This window comes from Mustela lutreola, chromosome 12 (assembly GCF_030435805.1).
Source record: "Mustela lutreola isolate mMusLut2 chromosome 12, mMusLut2.pri, whole genome shotgun sequence".
In the NCBI taxonomy this organism is placed as follows: Eukaryota; Metazoa; Chordata; class Mammalia; order Carnivora; family Mustelidae; genus Mustela; species Mustela lutreola.
In genome coordinates this window covers 10,411,216-10,436,490 of record NC_081301.1, presented here as the reverse complement: position 1 = coordinate 10,436,490, position 25,275 = coordinate 10,411,216, and the positions used below count along the sequence as shown (strand labels likewise).

The window sequence follows — 25,275 nt, the reverse complement described above, 5'->3', positions numbered from 1 at the left end:
CTTCTGCGAGTGAGTACGATTCACGGGTAACTTAAAAACAGCCTCATGTTACAGCACAATTTCCCCAGATGCCTTTCAAAACAATTTCTCAGGCCCCAGACATTCTGAGTAATCTTGGAATTTTTTTAAGCTCCCCAGATAATTTTGATCATCATCAGCCAAGACACTGCTCTAAATAATTCCACTGTTCCCCCTACCCTACTCCCTGCAGTTTTAACAAAGGAGGCTGCCCCACAAATGGGCTCGCTCTGGAAGACCATGGTGCTGGGACTCTCCCATGTACCCCAGCCACGCTCTCTCTGGGGGAGAGTCAAGGCCCGATCTCCTGCCTAGCACTTGCCACTAGAAGTTTTTGATTCCACATAGAGTTTTTTGCACATATTCTGCTTATGGCTCTCAGAGCCTCTACTGTGTCACCCGTGGCAGAATCAGATGCGGATGACTTGCTTTCTGTACACCATGCTCCATTCAACACCATGAGAGCAACTTTGCCCACCAGGACCCTCTGGAGGCATGGAATTTCAACCATTCACCAGGCCCGAGGGCCTGTGAGATGATGGTACCCTAATTATTACAAACAGCAAGCCGCAGAGCATTCCGCTGACTTCTGTGAAAGTGGCTGACGAGCAGTGGACCCAGTTTTATGCAGCTAATGGCAAAGCCAACTGTCCACCTACCTGCTTTTTCTTGGTACTTAGAACTGATGTCTCTACTTTTTTCCTACTTGGCTGCTAATTTAAAAGGCTGTGCTGCCCTCACTCTAAATAAAGCAAAACAAAACAAGAAAACCTGGGACCACCCCGAACAAAGAGAAGTTTGCACAAGGATGGGCAGAAAGGTTCCTGTGACTTCCACGACAGAGGAGGCCTCACCTGCTTTTGGGAGGAGGGTCCTGTTGCTCTTAGACCTGTGTGAACGCAGACGGGCACTGGGGGAGGCAAGCCTATCCTGAAAGTGGGGGGGGGGGGGGGGGGGGGGCAGGTTGATGAGCTTTAGTGACTAAAAAACCACGCAACCTCCAGACCTCAGCCATTCCATCCGGTTTTCATTTTTATTGGGTCTCGTTCAGCAGACACTGCGCCAAATGAAGGTCTTACGGGGGAGCCTCCACTGCCCCTCCCTCTCCCCCCCATAGAGCACAGATCAGCCCATCAGGGTGATTCCTGTGCTGCTCAAAGCCCAGGTTCTCCCTGGACACCATTCAGGAAGTGTCCATTGTTTGAACTGTCTCTTCCAGCACCTCGATTTCCAGGCTGGTGACTTTTTCAGTGAGGACCGCGGTCGTCCCTTTCTCACACCTGTACCGGCCGAACCTGGTGGGAGAGAATCAAAAGCAGAGTCAGGATCCCCTCAAGGAGCCCAACAGAGGCCTGGAGAGAGGGACAAGTACTCAGGCACAGCAGCAGCAGGACTGGACTCAGAGCCTGGCCTCCTGCTTCCCAGCTCTGGAACCCCAGGCGGAGGGGTCCTCCACTGCCCCAAGGCTCACTCTCCCCGGTGCTCAAGGGCTACAAAATAGGGATGCCAGTAGATGTGTGCCCCAAAAGCGCTCAGAGAGAGCACCCGGCACTTAGTGGGCCCTCACATTTCCCTCTCCACCTCACCGTCCTCAAAAGATGCTGGAAAGCACCTGGCCATTTGCCTTTGAGCTTCAACTCCCCCAAAGCACCCTTCAGTATCAGCAGGAAGCGGGCCCTTTTGTTAGGCTGTCATCACCCTTCTCTTGTGTAGAAACAAGGATGACCTAATTGTTACCTTAAACACTAAAAACATGTGGAAGCGAGAACAGTATAAAAATGACCCGCAGGCAGACGCAGACTCTGGACTTGTCCCTCTAGACCACACTCCTGAGCCTCGAGAAGGGTTAGCTGTTCCCTGTGGCAGCGCGGTGGGTCACCACCACATCACGCCCCACGCCTTCTCTCGGGGTGACTCGACAGCGGTTTCTCCGAGCACAGTCAGTCTGTAAGAGCCACATCTGAGCTGCTAATTCTCACATTGGGGCCAGGAATTACAGTATCGTCAAACAGCAGTACAAATCCAACTGTTCCTCTGGTCTTTCCCCAGCTGGGACATTATTTCTGTCAATCTGGCGCGGACTAACAGAAGGCTGCTGGCTATGCCGTGACCACGTGCTCCTTGAAAACCATCCCCTCAGATGGGCACTGGTGCTCAAACTGGGAGCAGGAAGCAGGAAGAAGCGGACGTCAGAGCTCTGCAGAAACCCAGGAGCTCGTGCAGCAGGCGGCTGGCCTCATTTCTGCCTGGACCTCAGGCTCCACCACACTCTCTTCCAAGGATCAGACGGCAGCACCTTTTCGGAGATGTGCCTCGCCCCTCCCCTGCTGGCGTAAAGATGCAGCTCCCCCGAATGGACCCCCGGCAGCCTGTGGTCTTGGAGCAAGAGCCCCTTGTGGCTCCTGTGTGCCTGACTCCTCTGAACCACCATGTCCATGGGAGGCTCCGACACACGAGAGCCTCCTCACCACCCCGGGGCATGGGTGCCTGGCATCGGCAGGCAGGCAGGGCCTCCCCAAGCAGGGCTGCAGCGGGCTGGCAGCAAAGCAGCCAAGAGGAAGTTACAGGGCTGGGTCCACAACTGCCCGGCCGAATCTCTGCCCTAACCCCTGACTGCCCACTCTGCGAAAGGAACTCCGCTATCCCAGGCGGCGCCCACCAGTCAGCCACTGGTAGGAAAGAGGGCGGCGGGATTCCAGAGTGCGGCGCTGCCGTGGGGCCCAGGCCCTGAGCAGCAAGTGGCTCTGTCCAGAGGGCAGGGGGCGCACAGCTGCCACGGGGTGAGCCCCTCCGTACCAGCTCAATGAATCTTTACAACTCACCAAGGGGGTCATTTTGTGTCTGTTCTTGTCGGTTTACTCACACGTTGTGAGTGCCAATGTCCTGAAGAATTAAGATGCGCCACTGCTGAGCACAGGTTCCTTGTCCTACACAAATACTCCTTTCAGAGGCTCAAACATGGCTTCCAGATTCCTCACCCAGGACGCTGTTCTGTCTGGATGGAGCGGAACCATGTCGCCCTGCCTGAACTCTCAGTTCCTGCAGCATCTTGCATATAATGGGGGACCCAAGCCGTCAGGGAGCTTGGCAGAGCCTGCTCCCCCAGCACAGCCCCAGGCCTGGAAGGTGGTTTCCTTTCCAGCTCAAAGGCCAGGTCCTCCACGGGCCATTCACCTAGCTAGCTCCGTCATTTCCAAGACTAGGAGACTGACGGGCCCCAAGTCACCATGCCGGGCAATGACCTCTTCTCAGCCCGAGCCAGAACGCAATTTGCTACTGAGCTACCACAGCCTACTGCGAGCACACGGAGTTCCCACAATGCTGAGCGCGGTGCTGGTTCTCAATGTTCTGCTCTTTCCTTGGAACTACTCCCGACTTGGAATTCGTGTATACACAGTGAGAGTTAAGGCAACGTGCCTGCTACGCTCTGGCCTTGCTACGGGGCTGCCAGGAAGTGGTCAAATCTGTGAAGCCCACAGTGCTCAGGAACCCCATCTTGAGCTGTCAGGACCGCGGAAGAGGTCAGGAACCAGAGGATGGCCAAACAGCTGGACAACAATGCGAGACTGCAGATGAGACCAGTCACGAGGGCTAGAAACCTTCCAGTTCTAGTCAGCAAACCGGCTGGAACCCTGTCCCCCACTCTGAGCCTGGGCCGAGCCGCTGAGATACAGGCCTGCTGTTCTGTCCCCGGGGGGACCGGCTTGGCTCCCTGGGGAGCAGGAGGCACTGAGGAGCTCCCCAGGCTAACTTGCAAGACTCCTAACCCATGGTTTATAACTGTTTACGACTCCTCCGCCACTCTGAGAAAAGCTGTGGGCTGGTTTCCCTGAAAAGTGCTTCTCGTGGAATTTCATACAGGAACTCAGGGGATCCCTTTAAGAACTAGAGAAAGAACAGCAGGTGACTCGAACCTCTCCAGGCAAACCCCCAGGCTAGGACTCTCTACTGGGCCCTGCTCTACCTCTCCCACCAACATTTTACAAGTTAAACCACCCTTCTATACCTGCCAGCTACCCAAATCATAAAGCAAATCTTAAGGACTCAAAGGTCTGTGTGGCAGGCTGGCTCGGGGACACTGGAGTTACTAATCAAGAAAACTCTAAGTGCCATGGAGAGACCACAAGTAGTCGCAGGAGTCGGGGGACACGGGCCACTTACCTGGTCCCCTTCTTGTTGGGCACTGAGTACGGGCGCAGGAAGTCCAGCTTGCTCTTGCTGATAACGCAGAGATCAATGTTACTTCCAGACCCCAAGTCGTTGAAGATGCCCGCTGCAATGGCCTCGCTCACCAGCTTCTTGGCGTCCTCCTCCTGAGCAAGAGAATGGCACCGATCATGGATGGCCACAGTCGCTGTAAGAGCTGCTCCGACATCCACAAAGTGCCCTCAAGAGCAGTGTGCAGAATCCCTGGTGAGGTGGACATTTTCAGTGCCCGTTTTATAGATGAAGGAAAGGTCTCCGAGTACCAGAATGACCTGCCGAAGGTTCCTTGGCTAGTAAGTACAGAAATCAGGTCTTTTGAACCCTTTACACATGCACCTCTTCAAAATGCCACTTCACATCAGATAATCACTGCATGACTGAGGACTCTGGGCTGACAGAGCCATTTATCATCTAAAACAGGGACCAGTAAACTTTTCTTGTAAAGGGCCAGGTACTAAATATTTTGGGTTTTGTAGATATACTGTCTCTGTCATTACTACTCAACTCAGCCACAGTAGCACAAGACAGCCGTAAGACAATGTATAAACAAACGTGTGTGGTTGTGTGCCAAAAAAGCCTCGGAGAGCCAGAGCTGGCCCATGGGTTGCAGTCTGCTAACCCCTGATCAAAAATGTTCCATAACAGTTGGAACCAGCTTTCAGGTAACCTAATGAAGAAGTCACTATCAAGGGGGAAAACTAAAACCAAAACATTATAGTTCTAGCAAAATGGTGGCAAAGCCAAGGGTGGGGCCTCTTGTCCAAGAGAATTTATTGCTTTCTTTCACTTAAAGTGATTCCTTTCTTTGAATCATTCTCTCTTCTACTTCTTTTAGGAGCAAGTCTAAGTCACCAACAGTTACTTGTAAAAAGGCGGATTAACTCATTTCAGATTCAAGAAGGCCTTTCAGATCTCGGGTCCTAGGCTAGGAGGCAGAGCTGCAGAGACGGATGAGGCCGCAAGGTCCCTGCCCTGTGGGGGTTTAGCGTGCAGGGGGCAGGTATCAGCCACAAGTAGCTACAGTGCTGTGTGCTAAGGGCTAATGGATAACTGAGACGGAGCTGTGGAAACACCAGCTGCCTCAGCAAGGCTCCAGGGAGGGCTCTGCAAGACAAGCCATGCACCAGGAATGCACAAAGCAGGCCAGTAACACCGAAGGCTAGTAGTGGAAGCCGCGAGGTGGGGACCTGGGGATCACGCAGTACAAGCTCTGTAGGCAAAAAGGAAAAAGATGAACCATTCTCCCAAGGAAGAGACTCTAACTTGTGCTGCCCCTTCCCCATTCGCCAGCCCTGTAAAGCCCACAAGCATGCAACCTGAACCAAAGAGTTCATCGAAGTGCCGCTCTTTGAGAAACAGGCCTGCCTGCCTCAAAGTCCAGCCTGCATCATCAAAGGGCAGATTTGCTGACTTCCTGTTGTGAGATCTGAGCCTCTCAGGGTTCCTACTCCTCAGCCTGCCCTAAGCCAGGAAGTGGGATTCCAGTGACATGAGCGCCCTCTACAGACTCGGAGAAGGATTGAGAAGGCTCTGCTGGAAGTGGGATCCTCAGCAACCCAGCAGTAGGAGCTCGGGGTTATTCTGATCTTTATCCTACCAGGTTTTTTCACTTCCTGAGGGGCCCCTAATATTGGGCCAGCGGAGCCCATTATTCTCTTGTGCATATACAGCCCCGTGAGAATTCATTCAAACAGGATCCTCCAATCAGGGATTCTCTCCTAGGGCTCCCAAGAGGCCAAAAGCCCATGAAGGGGATACCAAAGAAACCATCTTAGAGATGGCGGCTACCATACAGACAGCAAAACCCAACCGTAATTCAACGAACACGGCCTCGTTCCAAACTGTTTCTCTTAAAAGATTCTGGATTTGCACATGTGTAGGGACACCTTCCTTATTCCCGCGCTCCTCACCTACCCTCTCTCCTCTTCCCTTCTCTTCTCTGTTCCATGATTTTCTCTGCTTTGATATCACTGCTTTTCTCATCTCTGCCATTAGTGCTTTGAGCCAGCCGACTGTACCCAGTGGATGTCACCAACCCTGCCGGCTGCACTCGGGACTGCAGATTTAAATTTCCCAAGTCATTCTATGTTTGGGGATGGGGGAAGACTCCGAGGACACAGAGATAGACACGTGATATCAGGCATGCGCATCTAATGTCTGTCAGTGAAGCTGGGCACACAGATACCAGAATGCGAACAGTGCACAGATCACAGGCGACTCGTCCTCTATTTTGCAAATATTCCACAATGTGAATAGAAGAACTTATAAAAATTAAAAATGTGCAAAAAGCATTATGTATAGCTTGATTTATTCATAAAATTATTATGTGCTGTTATTTAAGTATAAAAGGCTTTTAAAAATTGGGAAAATACACATTTAAATTCCTTTCCTCTCCACCGATTCCTTAAGGAAAAAAAATCTCACAAGTCTCTGGTCTTTTTTCCAGTCCTACCCTCATCTAATATGCACAGGACTAAATATTATGAAATGGAATAAACCTTAATGACCACCTACCATAATATGCCAAGTACCGAGTTAGACATATGAATGATCATAATTTTTACCTCTGTCCTCAACCATCTTCTTAAGATAATACTGTCAGAAAACTACAGCTGAGAGAGTGTATGACTTGCCCAAGGTCACCAAGCTAGTGAACAGTTAAAACAGGTCCATGGGGCTCCATAGCCAGAATGCCACAGCACCCTACCAGCTCACAAGCAACCTGTCTCAGCTGGGGGCTCCTTAGTGAGTTGGGGACAGTGGACAGCAGTTGCCTGATTGAGGGTATGTCACTCCTCAATCACACAGGATCTTCAGAACCCCGGCAAAGTGGATGGTGGTTGTCAAGTAGTCTTTGGGCCAACAGGCAGTTGCTCCAACTGTCATTTCCGTAACAGAGGTGGGGAGCACTACGTTTTCCCAAACTGCCCACAAACACCACTTAAACATTTCTACAATGCAGTACAGCAGAGATCAATATTAGAAACCCATGTCTTGGGGCACTAGGGTGGTTCAGTCTGTTAAGCATCCAACTCGATTTCTGCTCAGGTCATGATATTAAGCCCTGCCTCAGGTCTCGCACTCAGCAGGGAGTCTACCTAAGATGCTCTCTCCCTTTCCCTCTGCTCCACCCCCACTAGCGCATGCGCACTCTCTCAAATAAACAAACCTTTAAAAAAAAACAAAAAAAACCTGTGTCTTATTTCACATGTACCCCACCCCTAGCAAAAATCCTCAAAAGGCAAACAGGGTGAAAATTTACCAAGGCTCTATTGTCTACCCATTACTTACACAGTTAATGTCTTTAACAAATATTTAGAGATACCCACTATGTTCCAGGAAACACTTTGTATGTCACTGTCTTTTACCACCGTATTTCCAGACGCAGAATTCTAGACACATATGCAAATATGCTACTGGGCATATTCATACTGTTTTCTTTATAGTGGAGTTTCACAATTAAACAACTCTTGTCTTTAATATGTTCTACCAAATATTTGAGAAAACCATCAAGAACGAACCACCAACTGAAAGCAAGAGGTGGGGAAAACACCACATTTTTATCTGTCTCTGGCCCACAATAAATGCAGGAAGCACTGTTCCTTCCTTTAGGATTCCTTCTTCCCAGGGAAATCGCACTTCCTTTTCTGGAAGCTGCAGGGTAACCGGAGTTCTGAGCAGCATCTGCCCAGGGACAGCTGCTACCAAGGGGCTCTGACGAGGGCCCTGCAGAGCCTGTGGCCCCAGCTGAGCAGACCCCGGTGCCATGCTGTTGCCCACTGCCAGGCCGGCCGCATCCCCCTACCCCCCTCACCAGCTGTTCACGGATTTACGCTGTGAGTCACAAGGGAACTTGGATTCGGTGTGCACACAGACCAGCAGGACTCATCTTGGCTACCAGAAAAAATGGCCCTCTGGCCCAATGGCTGCTTCCTCTTACTTTGAGACACTCAGCCAAAATATCACTACCTGGTGATTAAAAGTTAATCCGGCAGATGCGGAGGCAGACTGGGTCTGAATCCCATTTGCTACTTACTGCTGTGCAACCTTGGGCAAGTCACTTCACCTCTCCGAATTCACTGTCCTCCCTTATAGTAAGTATAGGGACAATACATTCGGATTTACCAAAGGACTAATGCAAAAATTAGAAATAAGGTATAGAAAGCACCTATTATAGTGTCTGACACATAGCTGTTGCATAATAAAACATAACTTACTTAAGCAAGCAAGCCAGAGGGCTCCTGGAAGCACGGAGACCAAATTTACCTCGAGCAGTGACTGCCCGAACCAAACGCCAGGCCAGGAGAGGAAGGTCCAAACAAACCTGCTGACAGATCTGCACACAGTTCTGTGAAGAAGTTCCTCTAACAATTAATCCAAGCAGAAGGCGCACTCCCTCAAAGTTCAGAGAAAATAAAAGGAGCACTTCCTGCTTTACGGCTACAACGACCAAACTAACTGGGAATATCAGTCCCCCGGGCCGCCCCTGCTTCTTAAATGAGATTACAATAAGAGTGATGTAGTGTAGTACAAGTCAGCTGTGACAAGCAGCACTTTATAGAGCTATCTGTTTGTCTCCATCACCGCATCGCGCAATGTGTCCCCGGACTCCAATGTGCAGCTCCATTTACCGCCACATGACAAATGGGCAGCACTTGTAAAAGGCACAAAGAGGTCCACGTCGGCCATGTAATGGTCACCACAGCTGTACCCGAGTGCTTGAGGGGACAAAACAGACCCCCAAGTTCATTAAACTGACCAGTAATGGATCTTTCAAAAAGTGCCTTAGGAATCGTACAGAAAAGGCTAAAATAAATAACTCAGCATGGAAGGCTAATCTGAAACGGTGTTTGATAAATTATTTATAACACAGGCGATTGTCTGCATTTAATATTGGAGCTACTAGTAGCATCTTTAAAAGATGATTTATGTGTTGTAATGCTATTAAACTTTATATTGGCCCACTGCTAGCTATAAAGTCTGCTGAGATTTAGAGAATGAGTTTTAAACTGTCACTGCAACATCATAGGAGATGGAGACTGTATTAAATCTTTACTTTAAACCTGTTATCTAGAGAGTTGCATTTTGTAGACACTCACAAACTGATAGATTACCTCGGCAGCCACTATGGTGCAGGTCCAAAATAGTACTGCAAAGAAACTTTTCCACATTATTCTTGTCTACAGCTACAATCGAATTTCTCTTCTCACTTAAGTGATTTTTAGATGCGGAATGCCACCAGAGTAAAATGTTGGTGCCCCAGCCAATGGGCACTCTGGACAGTTCAGCATCGAATTAATGCTCTTTAAATAAAGCCTTACGTTCCACCACATTCACTTATGCATTCGGAACAGCATTTTACTTATAGTAGGAGCCGGCGAAACATCAAATATGTGCTGGAAAACCTAACACTATTTTAGAAACAGCTTTGGAATGTGAAAGTAAGTGTGTATGGTGAGTCGTTTAAAACAACTGACTTGTACCTAAAATTTTTTAAAGAAATTAAAAATAATAATAAAATGGGTTATTTGCTGGAAAATATAGCCCATTTCGGTAGCTGAGGGGCTGACATTAAAGGAGCTGAAAACAGAAGAAACAGCCTTTGTCATGAAGGACAGAGCTTCCCTGGCTCTGCTGTCCTCTGGGGCCCTGCAGACGCGGCCCTGTGCCGTGTGTCCCACCATCATGCCGGGAGTCGGGGCCACTGGCTCTCCTCCGTCCGCTCCAGGGAATGAGACATGGGGCAGCATCGCAGCTGGACCCTCTCACAGCTCCCATCAGTTTTTTTAGTCGCTACAAAATCTGCAAGGACCATTTATTTCACAACAGTTTGCTCCTTTACTAAAAACTAAAAATTTTAGGGGCACCTGGGTGGCTCAGTGGGTTAAAGCCTCTGCCTTCGGCTCAGGTCATGATCTCAGGGTCCTGAGATCGAGCCCCGCATCGGGCTCTCTGCTCAGCAGGGAGCCTGCTTCCCCCTCCCTCTCTCTGCCTGCCTCTCTGCCTACTTGTGATCTCTGTCAAATAAATAAAGTTAAAAAAAAAAAAAAAAAACTAAACTAAAAATTTTAGCCAATGAGAACAGCAGCAGTCCAAATTCATCTTGGAAAACCTGCATTGTCTTTAGTTACTTTGATGTAAAATAGTAAAAAAACGGTATTGCTCCGATGAGCTGCAGCAGAGCAGACTAGAAGTCTGGGTGTGACGAAGAGTCTGGGCTCTAACACGAGGACCCAAACTATCGCATCTCCGTTCTGTACCCCAGGCAGCAAGCACAGGGCCTGGCGTGGATGTCAACAAATGAAAACATGAACCACCATCTTCGAATGTATTCCCAGTTCTGCCCAACCGGAAGGTGAAATGAGTTACAAGACGGTAGCATACCGAAGGGGGAGTTCCGAAAGTGCGCCAGCTCCAGCTGGGGACCAGAGACCAAGAGCGCTCCAAGACCGGTAAACACCGCGAGGAAGAGGTTTAAACACAGTGTCCCGTAGTGGCCTGTGGACACGCTGAGGTTCTGCCTATGCTACCGATGCGGCCTGAAGGACTCATTCGTGGCTGATGGTTGAATAAAATTTAAAGAGCTCAAAAAAGTGTTTAAAACAGTCCCCCCACAAGCAGACTGCTTCCTGCACTCTGTAACAGACATGATGTATCCCATGTGTGGCGACATATTTTACAGTGGAAAAGGTTAATTTAGTATTTTTTCAGACAGGGCTGTGTGACAAAAGCAAAGGTGTCTGACTTTTGGTTTTGGCCTGAGCTGTGTGGGCAAACACAGCTGCTCGCGAGAACGCCCCGAACTGTTCGGTGTAACCGAGGCACAGCTGGTGCTGCGTGTGCCCAGAGTGGCGAGTGAGGCAGGGACTGTGTCTTTAAGGTCCAGAGGGCACTGCCACTTCCACACACTGCCCCCCCGACAGCTTCTGGCACCTCGGATGTGGGTGATGGGAGTAAGGAGGGGCAAACGTGCTGTGCGCGCAGGAGCAAGCCGAGGGCTTTTCAGCAGGGATGGGAGAGGGCGTTCACATTCAAGGAACTGCCAGCCACACCACTGCCAAGCCGGCCCGTGCCAGATCACAGATCACAGAAGGATACGAAAGCCTGATCACAACCCAGGGCAGGACAGCAGACCTCTGAAGCTACGGAGCTGCAATGAGCCAGAAACAGCCGCCACAGAAAAAGAAAAGAGCAGCCCAGCTGGGCCACTGACGGACACGGCGCTGAGCTCCAGGAGTCCCAGGCTGCCCGCTGAAGAAGGGGGACCACGCCTCTGTCCAGGGGCTGTTAGGAGGAGTAAGGGGACAGGAATGTCCCTGACACATGGACTTTACAAACAGAATTATGAGCAAATTCTATGGCAGAAGGCAAGAGGCCAGGGTGTGAAGAACAGGGGACACCCAACCAGCTCCGCTGGGTCTGTGCCGACTTAATCCTCCTCACCGCCTGTGAGCCGAGGAAACTGAGGCTCTGGAACGGCTGGCTGCTGCACAGAGGGCGCAGGGCTGGGTCTGAGTGGGACTGGGGGATCAGTGCCGGGGTAGGGCCTTGCCTCACTGAAGCCCACCTTCGTACCCGGCCCCAGGAAAAACTGGTGGTGGGCAAGCGGTCCTGCTGGATGCACCGAATGGAAGGAAAAACACCTAAGCTTCCAGAGGGAAGAGGACCAAGAGAGACAGGAACATATTGCTTTCTGCAAGAAGAAGAAATCAGCGTTCGTAGCGTATGTGTACACGAATATATATTTCCAAGGCTGCAGTGAATCAAATATAATCAGAGAAAAAAACAAGACTAGGTTTAAAGGAAGAGTAAGAAATATGCTCAACTATCCTCCAAATGGAAACCAAGCCGCCCCGGGTGGTAATAAGATCTTCATAATCTCGCTCTCTCCCCAGCGGTCAGTGATAACTCTGCCAATAAATTCCTGGTGATGAAAACAGAGGGGAAATGAAGTGAATGTGTTCCCTGGGTCACTCAGAGACAAACAAGAGCCACACTCACATCTGGAGGACGGACAGCAGCGCAGGGGACAGGGCACATGTGGGAAGGTTACTGTGGGGACTGGGTTACACTGCACAATCCTGCTTCTACAGCCTCACAAGGATTAGAAAGACCTAGAAGGAGATCCATGAAAGTACAGAGCACCTTTGTTTGACGAAGTTTAAAGACCCCCTATGAAGCAAGTTTCACATGATATAAAACCCCTGAAAAAAATGTACAGTTCAGCTGAGTTCAGCAAACCTGTCCTAATGCTCTGCTCCTAACGTGCTCCGCAGACACCACTGAACACTGCGCATAAGGTCCGAACAGACAAAGACCTTGCCCCGAAGAGTGTGGAGTCCAGAAGAGAAACAGGAAGAAAAGCTCACTACAGTGTGGTAAGAGGTCTTAAGAATCAGGCCTGAGGCGCCTGGGTGGCTCAGTGGGTTAAAGCCTCTGCCTTCGGCTCAGGTCATGACCTCAGGGTCCTGGGATTGAGCCGCACATCGGGCTCTCTGCTTAGCAAGGAACCTGCTTCCTCCTCTCTCTCTGCCTGCCTTTCCACCTACTTGTGATCCCTGTCTATCAAATAAATAAATAAATCTTAAAAAAAAAAAAAAAAAAGGGAACCAGGCCTGATGCCGGAACTATAGAGGGGTACAGAGGTCTCACAGGGCGCAGGTGACAAAGACGAGGCTGAATCCTGACATACAAATAAATGGTTGCCAAGCCAAGGGGCAGATGTGATGGAAGAAGGAAAACCGTGGGAAGGAGTAAGGCGTGGCTGAATATCAGAGAACCTCGTGGGCCATACAAGGAACCGGCCCTGCAAGCAAAGCGGTGGTAGGAAGTGGAGAATTTCAAGCTGGCGAATGACGTAGTTAGATTTGTGTTTTATGAACCTGTAACCTGGAGGCAGGAGAGGAAGAAAGGCCAAAGGCAGACAAGAGGAGAGCAAGGGATAGGAATGCTCCCAGTGAGGCGGTGGTGGGCCGGCAGGGGCAGGCAGGAGGACCATCAAGAGGGCTGGGAGACCAGTGAAAGTGAGGGTCAGGCGGGAAAGCAGAAGGGGGCGGCGGGTGCCGCCTGGACGTCCAGCATCGGTCCTGGGCACTGACCCAATTCTCAACAAACTCAGCCATCACAGAAAGGCCTTTTATAACTTCCTGGTGGCTGTTCTTCTGGCAGGTTGATAGGAGACAATGATTAACCTAATTATATATTCTAGACACTGGTAAGCTTCTGTGGTAGGCACTCTAATGGGTGTCACCAAAAAGAGACAAGATAAAGGAAGAGCCAGTGGAAGCTGCTGTTTGGTGGGGTTGGGGGTGGGGGTGGGAACACATCTGCCAACTTGTAAATGCCATTTCACTGGTGGCAAGGGCTCGCAGCCTATGCCTGGCTGGCCTCTGGAATACAGTAGAAAGAGTGTAAGGGGCTGATTAACTATGGGGCAGGAGCCAAAAGAACGTAAGGAAGTTCTGTGGGGAAATTGTGGTCATGAGGGTTTGGCCATTGCAAAGTAAAGTTACGAGAAAGTAGAAATGAACAAACCTAAGTAAAACAGACAAGCAGAGAGCAGATGGGGGGGAGGGGGCGGGGGAGTAAAGATCCTGAGGTGCTACCGAGTCAGACTCTTCTCCATGAGGCCCCTGGCTCATCACCTCATCCTGGGATCCCAGGCACACACACAGCCATCAGATGCCCCCTCAGTTATCGAAGGTTCTTGGGAAGAATGGGGATGCCTCCCAAAGGGGCATAAAGAAACTTCTGGAGCTGATGGATATATTCACAATATGACTGCAGTGGTGGGGCTGGGGGAGGAGGGAGGCAGCAGAGGCAAAGAATGGAAGAGAATGAAGACGCAGGAGAGCCAAGTCCTGTTACTTAGGAATTATGTGACCTCGGTGGGAAAGTCAACATTTTTAAGTCCCAATGTCCTCACCTGCAGAGGAGGCCTGAACCACGTAGCACCGGGGTGGGCTGTGAGGATAAAACGGAGCACTCTCTGCACCGCAGACACCGCCAGCACCGCGCCGGCATGCAGGAAATCCATGCTGGGTGCTAACCTGATCCGATCCTCCCCTTTCTCTCACGTTCACAAACACCGTTACCAAAAGGCTAGCTCCTGCAGAACTACCAACACAAGGGGCAACTGATCATAACTCAGTACTGTTTTATCAAACCCCAATTCAAAGCAAATCAATGATGAGAATAGCCCCTGTACTAAAACTGAAATTCACAATGATGCCATAAAACACATGAACACGCTCCATACGGAATTTACTGCTACGCCAATAAGAACCGTACTAAGTGGCACATTTTCACTTATTATGTTTCATTAGAAATTATATCCTACAATAAGGCAGAAAAAAAATAAGGCAGAAAAAGAACTTACATTACCGCATGCAGGCCCTGTGCCTAGTACATTCTTCCACTTCGTCCACTCACTATTCCAAATAACCCTTTAAGGTAGGGATGACACGTATGTCCATTTTACAAATCCAGGAAACAGAGGCTCAGAGAGGGAAAATGACTAACCCAGGCAACCGTAAAGTCTGAAATTCTGCAGAGTTCTGTCTGACTCACAAGCCCCTGGGTTTTTTGTTTGTTTGTTTGTTTTTCTTTGTTGTTGTTTTTTCACTCAAGACGACAGAACCTCCATACAACTAGTTCCAAAATCACTAACGATGCTTGTAAACTCCTTAGGTGTAACTGACAAACCCAAGCTTGAGTTTGCCTATTTAAAGTAGCTGACCTAGAAAATTCTTCAAAGTTGCAAATACACTGCTTAATAATGCTACTCAATCATTCCATCAATTCGTCATGCTTGTTAACATTAGGTAAAACTAAGAGCGTCCTGATGAATCTCCCTAATACAGAATGTACACTCATCAAACCCCAAACCAACAGCCTATTAATTCACTGCATCAGCCCTACATTTTAAATGTTTCCATTTCCCTACAATCCACGGATAAAACCTCTCAGCAAACAGAATGAGTCAAGTTGTTTCTTGACTACCCTGTATTATCAATAAAAAAAGATTATCATTTAACTGAATTTTCCCATCAGGCCATCTGTTGATTGTAAATCTTAACCAGAACAGACCAAGAACGGCAAGAGCATTTTCATTTTCTTCTGACATTCTGGGGCAAGAAGTAGTCAGAGAATAAGAGAAGAAACTTCTGTTGAGCCTGAGTGCAATTTACTAACAATCCCCTCAAGTACTGACTTAAGCCCACGTCGCGAATGAGGTTTAGGTTTTATAAACCGGGGTTTCAGGGGTTACATCAGAGACAAAAATCAATCTTCGTACCCAGACCTCTTCAAAGCCCCCACATGCACTTTCCTTCATGCCCTGTTTTCGCTGTCACCCCAATTCAATTTATCAGAGTTAAAAGAAACCAATGTATTTGTCAAGGAATCAAAGTTAATGTTCCCTTGGATCTTTTCAATCTCCTGTTATCATCACAGCTCCAAGTTCAGAAAAACTAGACTCCGACATGACGACTGGGTGACAACGATTCCAGGTGTGACTGCGCTCTGGGCACTGGCTGCTGAAGACAGTTTCCAAAATCTGTACGACTGGGTGGAATTTTAAAATATCAACTTAGCACAACTTCATATCATTTTCTTATTTTTGTTCCTGTACCGTTTCAGGGTTAGGGAAGAGTAGTATAAATTACCTCACAGAAACCCACAAGTAACATTATCTGTTAAGGTTAAAACTTTAACTCCCTTCCCGAGGTATGCTGCTGGGGTCTCATTACAGCAGGTAAGCTCACATCCCGCCATGCACACCACACTAAGTACCAGCATCTCCCAATTACACTGCAACGGAAATCTCAAAGGACATTTGAAAAGTCTACACAGCTCCTGCACCCACTGCCGAAACACAACCACCTCTAATGGAACGTGGCAGCTTTCTACACTAAATATTCACACACAGGGACAGGGATGCTAGGCTCGGCCTCATCTCACACTGAAGAGCGGATGCTAATTAAAAGGCCACACCGACTCAGGAAATGACCACCCAGACAACTCTGGACACCCTCCGGAGTTTCGTTTTCCTATTTCCAAATATGTTCAGCTGTCCAAACTTCCAGGGTTCCACAACTGAAAAAACTGGCGCTTCCTCCAGAGCAGGCGCTTCCTCCCCAACGCCCCGCCCCAGCCCTGCCCCTCTGCGCATGATGGGATGCCCCACGGTCTCTCTTTTTCTGCAGCCTCCCTGTCCCACCCCTCCTCAAACGCCAAGACAAAAAATTCAAGCAAGGAGTCACATGCACTTCGAGCCATCCCAAAGTCCCCAGACTCCACCAGTCCCCCTCTGTGTTACCTCTGCGCCCCCCACAGATGCACCCTTCTTGTGCTTTTCACACCGCACTTTCAAGTAGGTGCCCGTAGGCCGGTCCAGCCCACTAAGTTGTAAATGGAGAGACCATGGCTCATAACCTCGCAGAGACCTCGGCACCCAGCCAGAGATCAGTACAACTTGGATGAATGGAGCACAAGGCCGCCCTTCACACCTCTGAATGACCCCCGCCTCACAACAGTTTACAAAAGGCTTTCTCAATGGGGATATAAAAGATGTTCTTCTGGTGATGTAGGTACCAAGAAACTTCTGGTTTCTTCGCCCACGGCCCTTCTGCCTTTGCCAATTTCGATGTTTTTGAGAAAGCACCATTCTTTAAAGCCTTTATAACGGCAGAAGGTATCCAGGCTATGTTCATTCTGACCATATTCATTTGGCGATTTTTGGAACAGTTTTTACTTCAGCTAGCAAAATCTAGACTAGGCTGTGATGCAAAGAGGGAAAAAGAAAAAAAAAACTTGTAATTGTAGTAATGGCTTTGAAATATCTCATCTAAGCCAACTTCACTCTCACGCCTCTTAAAAATTGCTAATCCCTTCAAATATTGGCAGTTCCATTTATTCAGCTCTTCTGATACATCGTATTTGCCGACTTTTCCCCCCTTGAGTTGATACAGATCTATGAAAACTGTGAAACAAAACTTCTCTGCCTATGCAAATTACAGGGGCATTATTAAATTACCATATGTTCTAGATCAGAAGGTAAAAATAGTACAGCAGCCCAGGAAAACTTCCCCAAGCCATGCAAGCTGACAGTTACTGAAATACAGATCAAGTGCTCAAGTCCCCCTTTCTCTTGCAGCAGTGGTCCCATTTAACATTTAAATATGTAATGTAAGTTTAGCATTTTTATTTTATGTTCATTTACAGGTATAACATAAACGTACACAGGCACCACATTTAAGTATTGATCTCCAAGTGTTATTTTACACTTAATTTTTCCAGAGCTATTTCACTTTAAAAAAAGAAGAAACTTTCCTACGATTCTTAATCACGCTTGAGTGTGTATTAGCGAATGTGTAACGTGCGGCTGCTTTGCACACCCACATGCCCACCGCCTCCCCCTTTTCTGATATCACACACCACACAAGTATAATAAACCATGTTAATATTTCATACCACTGTGAAATATGCTGGAGTATCAATTCAACATCTGCTGTCTTTAGGGTCCGGGAGTCCCGCAGAGACACTTCCAATTTGTAATTGAGTTCTATGCTGAATTAATCAGCAGTTTATCTTTTTTACTAAAATAACGTCTTCACCACTAACCCAGATTTACATTAACAATTTATGCCAAATTACCTGCCAAGGCAAAACTTATAAGATTCTAAGCTACCATCCAATAACACTCAGTCCTATATTTCATTTCTTGTATTTCTCTAACCGACACACAAGAAAAGTGGAAATCCATTGTTTAAGAGCTGCCAGCCTCTAACCACAGACGACCTCTTGGATTCCTGACACAGAGACTTACTTCTGACAGTGAAATTCAGGGGAGTTTCCCCTCTTCTCCTGAAAGCCACTGTTCAGTAAGGGGTTAGGAGGCAAAATTTTCATAAAATAATAGTTCCAGGATGGAATGAAATCAGTGAATAATAAAAGAGTGCCTTTTCTTTCTTTTCCCAAGGAGCTGAGGCAGTCCAATCTTGGCCTGGCTTGCTTGAGTAACAGAAAAGGACAACGCACATAAAGGTGACATTTTTAGTGTCTTAAATTATGTCCCTGAGACCCTTAGCCCTTTGACCAATGTGGTAAGAGATGAATAAAGAAGTTCATTTTCTCTGTGATATCATGATGTAGAATAATATATTAACAAAACTTCCTTTTAATTCTACTCATATAGTTGAAAGTCACGAAACACTTATTTCTAGTCAACACCGGAATCTAGCTCTTGCCTCTCTCTAATTAAAGACTTGCAGGTCACAAAGAAGCTACATTTTGCCTGCTGGATCTTTGCCACAGGTGCAGCAAGCAATATACTTTGTGAAATATTTCTCCTATACGGAGTATCTCCCCCTGCCTTTCTCAGTTATAGGAAATATGTAAAGTGAAAACATTTCAAATGGGAACACCTGCTCCAAAGAAATGCATCACAAATAATTACCTATCTACCACAGAGTAAAATAATGCCTCCTTTTCAATGTACTCGGTCCACAGCTGTAGAAGGAATTTCCACCGTCATACAGAACGGCCTCCTGCAATACCACCTCCAGACCACAGCACCAAGCATAGTGTAACGCCTCGCATTCAGCGGGCACCCATAAGTACCTGCTGACTGATTACATACTGACTTTACAAGAAAAGGAAATTCCGTGTGTACACAGCACAGTGTGAAAAAAATTTTGCACAGGAAGATTTCTGGCAGAAAAATCAACAAAGACTTCTCGAAGTCAGTAACCACAGAGCAGCACCTGTAGTACCTTCAGCAGCAGGCCTCAGAGATCTGGCGGTAGAGGACTTCAAACTTCACATAGGGTCACTTCTCTCAGATCTGCTGACTCATGAATTCTAGATGCCTGGCATCCAGAGGAATCCATTCCTAGCTCACTGGAGATTTCGGTAAACTACACCTTTTTTGCTGGGCCTCCTCCTATCTAATCCTCTTTGATTTCTTGAAGCTAAATGGGAAGAATTAAGACTCTTTCTAGAATCTCCTTGGGGCGCCTGGGTGGCTCAGTGGGTTGGGCCGCTGCCTTCGGCTCAGGTCATGATCTCAGAGTGCTGGGATCGAGTCCCGCATCGGGCTCTCTGCTCAGCAGGGAGCCTGCTTCCCTCTCTCTCTCTCCGCCTGCCTCTCTGTCTACTTGTGATTTCTCTCTGTCAAATAAATAAATAAAATCTTTAAAAAAAAAAAAAAAAAAAAAAAAAAAAAAAAAAAAAAAAAAAAAAAAAAAAGAATCTCCTTTGCCCCTTCCCCAAAACACTCCCCACTTTGAACTTCAACTTGTATCAGAGGCAGAATAAAAGGGCAAGGATGGAAACAATAGCCACCCAACACCTATTAACTGAGGATCTGAAGACAGAGAGATACGGAAGACACACAGACTCAGCCAGACGAACAGACATTGAAGTGGCCATTCCTAAGTCAGGCAGATGAAGCAATCCTACAGAATCAGAGGGAGAGAAGCAATTACTTGTGAAATTCTAAACTCTGTATAAAGGGAGCAAAGTCCTGCTCCTGAATTATCAGGAGAAAGACCAAAGAAAACATCCACCTGCCTTATACAACACCACAAAAGGAAAAGATCCAAGGGAATAACCTTAACTCAAGAAGTCCTTTCCTATCTCTCCAAAGTTGGCTCAGTAGAGCTCAAACCCAGGAGAACAAACTTACTTTGTAAACGGGTGACAACTCAAAATATTGAGTCTGGTGAGAAGCTCTAACCATCAACAGTGTCTCCTCACCATCATCTATTCTAGAAGCTGAAAGTGTTTCTCCGAATCACCCATGGAATCATTACACCAATTTCAATATCTGATCATTTCTAAAATTAACTGTTTAACTCCACTGGAAATCACTACTTAAGAATAATCCTACACTGGGCCCCTGGGATTATATTTTTGGGTTCTGACATCTCTTTAAAAAAAAAAAAAAAACTAATGCTGGGGCATATGGGTGGCTCAGTCAGTTAAGTGTCCGACTCTTGATTTCAGCTCAGGTCATGACCTCAGGGTCATGGGTTCAAGCTGGGCACAGAGTCTGTCTGTCCCTCTCCTTCTGCTCCTCCCCTAGCTCATGCTCGCTAGCTCTCTCTCAAATAAAAATATAAATAAAATCTTAATTTAAAAAAAAACTACTGTTTTACATTAAATACAACCAGAGAGAAAATTATTGAAGAAAAGTAATACATTATCTTGATTGAACAATAAAGACGCAACTTACTACATCTAATACACATCAAGCGACCTGGCCACTTTGGAAACCAGACTGAAGGTTCCTTAAAAGGTTAAACACAGAGTTATCATATGACCCAGCAACCCCACTCCAAGGGACTGACAAGAGAAATGACAATGTATGTCCACACAAAAACTCGTACACAAATGTTCACAGCATCATTATGCATAACAACCAGAATGAAAACAATCCAAATGTCCATCAGCTAACAAGCAGGTAGATAGAATGTGGTATGTCCACACAACGGAATATTATTAAACCATAGAAAGGAATGAAGTAACAACACATGCTGTAACATGGATTAAATATTACGAAAATATTTTTATTAAAGGAGCTTTTTGTTAAAAGAGCTAGTCACAAAAAACCCTGTATTGTTATGATTCCTATTACATGAGATGTCCAGAAAAGGCAAGTCTCTGGAGACAAAGGGAGACTAGTTGTTGCCCAGGGCTGGGAAGGCTGAGGGCACGTGGGGATGACTTGCGTGGTTACGGGGTTTCTTTTGAGGGTGATGAAAATGTTCTAAATTTGACTGTGGTGATAGTTGCGCAACTCTGAGAATATACTAAAAACCACTGAACTGTACACTTAGAGTAGCTAAGTTGTACAGATGTAAATTGTATCTCGATGAAGCTACTATATAAAGAAAAGGCATCCAGCATTTTTAGACTAGAGGAATCAAAACATCCTGTGACATGTCACAAGTCAAAAAACTCACATTCTAACAGTATGTTTTCAAAGCCAGAGATCACAATAAGCAAAAACGTCAGCACAGATCCTCAAAACCATTTAATAAGAAAGAATTTTGGCTCTCTATATTTTTTCCCAGACATACGTAAGATCCCTACAGATGTAGCAACCAGACAAACATAACCTTAAGATCTAAAAATTGGGAAAAGTGTGTCAAGTTAAGCTCATTAAGCTGATATCCATTAAAGTGCAACAAGAAAAAGTCTTAAACACCATCAATATCAATACAGACAGAAAAACCATTGTTTATGAGAGCTATCGAAGGTCAGCTTTTTTTTTTTAATTTTGCATTTACTTAAAACTCCGTTTGATGCCAACAGGGTTCAAGTCGCACAGGAAGGTGCTCCGGCTCAACACTGATAGTCCTCCTTGATCTCCACTGTCTGCTGTGTGGGTCCCGCCAGCAACCCTCCCAGCGAGTGGCCACCTTCCTATGGAGTCATTAAACCTCTGAATGTCAGCTGGTGGGATTAGCCAGCAGCTTCCACACCTGAGCCCTCGTGGCAGGGACAGAGGCATTTGGATCAAGATCACTAATGAATACAGAATTCATATGCCGCTTGTCAGGGCTCCTGAGCTCAGAGTCGCACAGATGCAACCTAAATAAGACGGAGGACAGAACAATTGTTGACAAAGATTAAAAAGTTTTGGCAGTTGAGGAAAAAAAGAGCACCTCATTATTCAAATGTGATAGTCTTGCTTATTTTTTTTTATTTTTGTTCAAGTTATTCATGATTTGTCTCAAATGGACAAATGCCATTCACCAATATTTAAGGACTTCTTGGTCTCATTACTAAATCTGAAGAGGTCTATGCCATCTGAACATAAGCTATATAGAGAAAACAGCTCTCTTGTGAATATCTGAAAACTTTGGGGGGGACCAATCAAAAGGTATTTGGGGTGAAGGAGGGTTAAAAGGATGAATTCAGCAGATTCATCTGATGAATTCAAAGAGAAGAAAAAAATATTTTTCACAGCGAAGTGACTTTTTCATATCTCCCAGTATCTCTGTATTTCCTTGTGTCTTTCTATTCCAGGGTCCCTTCCGATCGCTGGGCTCACTGAAGAGGCTTGCGTACCTCCACTGATATTCGTTTGGCTCCCTCGTCAGAGAGAAGAACAGCCCAAGCAGCCCAGACCTCAGCTCATCTGGAGTAAGATGCCTTCCCCACTCTCCGGGCAGACACTCGGAGGCCTAGCAGAGAGGCAGGATGGTAGAGTGATGGATCACACCAGAGGGCTCTAAAGCCAGACCGACCAGGATTCAGTGACTCCATCACTCATAGCTCTGGGTCCTGGGGCAAGGTATCTGACCTCCCTGCAGCCTCCTGTTCTTCTCCACCAAATGGGGCTAACAAAGTTGAGACCCCACACAGTTACTGAAGGGTAAAGGAGAGAATGCCGAGGAAGCTGCTAGAACAGAGTCCACTGCAGTGTACCAGCACGCCACAAGCACTAGCTACCGTGATGACTGTATCTTCAATACCTTCTTCCTCATCCTTGCAAAAAGCCAAATACTTCCATAGCCTCTGGTATGTGTTACACAGGCTTCCTCTACTGTCACTATGACCTCTACATAAGTCTGTCTCAGATTTTAAGCTTTCGGATGGAAAAGAAGGTTCCCATCTGTCCATATTACGCTATCATCTCCAAGCCTGATGCAAGTACGGCTGACTGTACTAGTCGTTGCTATGGGATGTTTGTATCCTGCTACTGAATGATGGAAAAACAGGCGCAGCTACTGTATTTTACAGCCAATTTCGTGCGAGCCACCATCTTAAGGTGTTTCACAGACCACATCGAATCCTGACAGCAACCTTCAAGCATGTCTCGGGATCCCCATCTTCTAGACGAACAGTCTTGGGTCGTGGCTTGCCCAGAGTCATGCTACAAGGACAGTGGAAACAGACTCACAGCCCAATCCTCTAGCTCCTAAACTCCCATTCCCCTTTCCACGTGACTACACCGAACCCACGCTCTATATTTTCCTTTGGGACCAGTCTCTGTGCCAAGCTGAACAAATTCTCCTTTTTAATCAAAATAATGCAGCTCTCTTAACACTACTGTCCATCTCGCAAAGCAGAGATGAATCTACAACTTCGGTGTCTTGCTATTACCAGGCTTAAAACAAAAACAAAAACCCACCACAGTTACTTCGAAGATGTGCTGTCACGACACCACATAGGTATGAACTCTTTCATTATTTAAAGTGGATCTATTGCTGCCCGGAATGACAAATTAATTCTGTTTCTTCGATAGCTAGGTGTTTGGCATCACGTCTGCGAGGTAACCACAAGCCTTTAGGGTGAGAGCTGCTCACATCTTTAGCAATCTATAAGGGCTTCTCTAGAGGCCAGCACTTGCTGCGCGATGAAATATGACTCCATAAATCAGACGGCTGAAGTGGCACTTGTACACGTCACCATCTATCTTCGTGGCTCCTCTCTGAAGGGTAGAGGCTAAGAGCTCATCCCTCAGTATTGTGACCAGAGAAAGGACCATCACAGTTGGCACTGACTAAGCATGTGCTACTTAAAACTGAAGACACACTAAGACTAGGGGGGGAAAAAAAAAGATCCTGCTGGTGTTAGCACGCCTCAGGCAGTGGTAGAAGCTTCAGCAACTCATCTTCAAAAGGCAGAGAGCCAGAGCTCTAGAAACCTGCAAAAATTGGCTAAGCCTGCAGTCTTCATTTCTTTAAGTTGAGCATCTTCAAAGTCTAGAATTCTAACTGTAGGGCACAGCAGCTGCCACTGCAGATCTGATCCTCTCCGCTTTTGGCAGCTCTCAACTTGAGATTCTAGCAAAAGAATTTTTCAAGTTGCTATTATTGCCTGTCATGGATTTATAAATATTGTGCACTATCTGCTGTGGCATGGCTCTCATGGGACGCCAGAGCACGCCAAATGCATAACAGAATGAAAAACAGTTTCTATTCTTCAAATAAATGCTAATTTTTTTTAACTGTGCTCACACGATGTGTTTGGTGACCAACTTCAATAGTACAGAATATGTATCAGAGAGGGGGAAAAAAGCTGATTGTCTTTTCCAGCAGCATTCAGCTGCTACTTTCATTAAGCTTGTTTAATTAGATTCCAGATGCTAATTTGCAAGTCGATACCAGAGGGTGCAGGACAGTTTGCCTTTGAATCGTCTCCCTGTGATGTCAGGGTCCTGCCGCACACCACTACCCTTCAGCGGCCCTCGCGTGCTATTCTGACAATTAGTGCAAAGAGGGGACAGTATTGATCTTGACAGACTAAATATTAATCTTCTACCCGTTTTAATGAATTATAATCGTCAAGAGTTTAAATTTCTCACTGGACCAAACGAAAACATTCCTCCTTACAAAGAAACAGGATGGAAGGCAGACTAACGGAAGTTACCAGCGCGCTCCCTTAATTCCCTTCCTGCCTTAAATTCAAATCTGCTTTTACGTGAGTGATTTTAGCAATTTTCGAGATACCTTCACAAAGCTAACACCATATTCCTGGGTATTTTGGTCAAATTCCTTAAACTTAACTGGAAAATGGACTCAAAAGGCCACAGTGTGGTTATCACTAGTTTCCTGCCTAGCCAGCCTATCGGTAACAACGAGGCAAGTCACTGGCTTAATTCTTATACCAGCTCTAACAATGGGGGCGGGGGGAATCTAGGGGAATGGCTCCATGCAATCCAGCATCACCAAAAACAAACCTCTCATATAATTGACCCCTTGTCATTAGGTCAACTTACACATTTCCAAATCCACTCTTCTGCTAATACATAGCAAACAACCCCCTTTGCTGATAAAAATAAGGCGGGAGATTTAGCAGAAGTAATACAACGTCTTCTACCTTCATTGCTATGACAGCTCAGTATTATCAACAGTGAAGGCGAAGTTATCAAACTGTATCAAAGGAGGGTTAAGCTGGGAACGACTAAGTGAAGCTGCTTCTGACACCTTTTTATCCACTTGCTTAACAAACACCGGTTGAATGCCTCCCGCACAGCAGTCAGCACGCCAGGTGCAAGGAAAGAGAAGGAAGAAGCAGCACAGCTCCTACCCTCGG

At 46.9% G+C, this 25,275-nt stretch overlaps 1 protein-coding gene across 1 annotated transcript in view; it reads right to left on the bottom strand.

Annotated features, from left to right (window-relative positions):
• Nucleotides 1-1,028: 1,028 nt before the first annotated feature.
• Nucleotides 1,029-25,275, bottom strand: part of PSMB7 (proteasome 20S subunit beta 7) — a 64,500-nt gene continuing 40,253 nt past the window's right edge. The window contains exons 7-8 of the mRNA XM_059143013.1: nt 4,180-4,331; nt 1,029-1,313 (exon numbers count right to left, since the gene is read on the bottom strand). Coding sequence (XP_058998996.1) covers nt 1,202-1,313; nt 4,180-4,331 — 264 coding nt within the window. The 3' untranslated portion in view covers nt 1,029-1,201. The remainder of the gene's footprint in view (nt 1,314-4,179; nt 4,332-25,275) is intronic.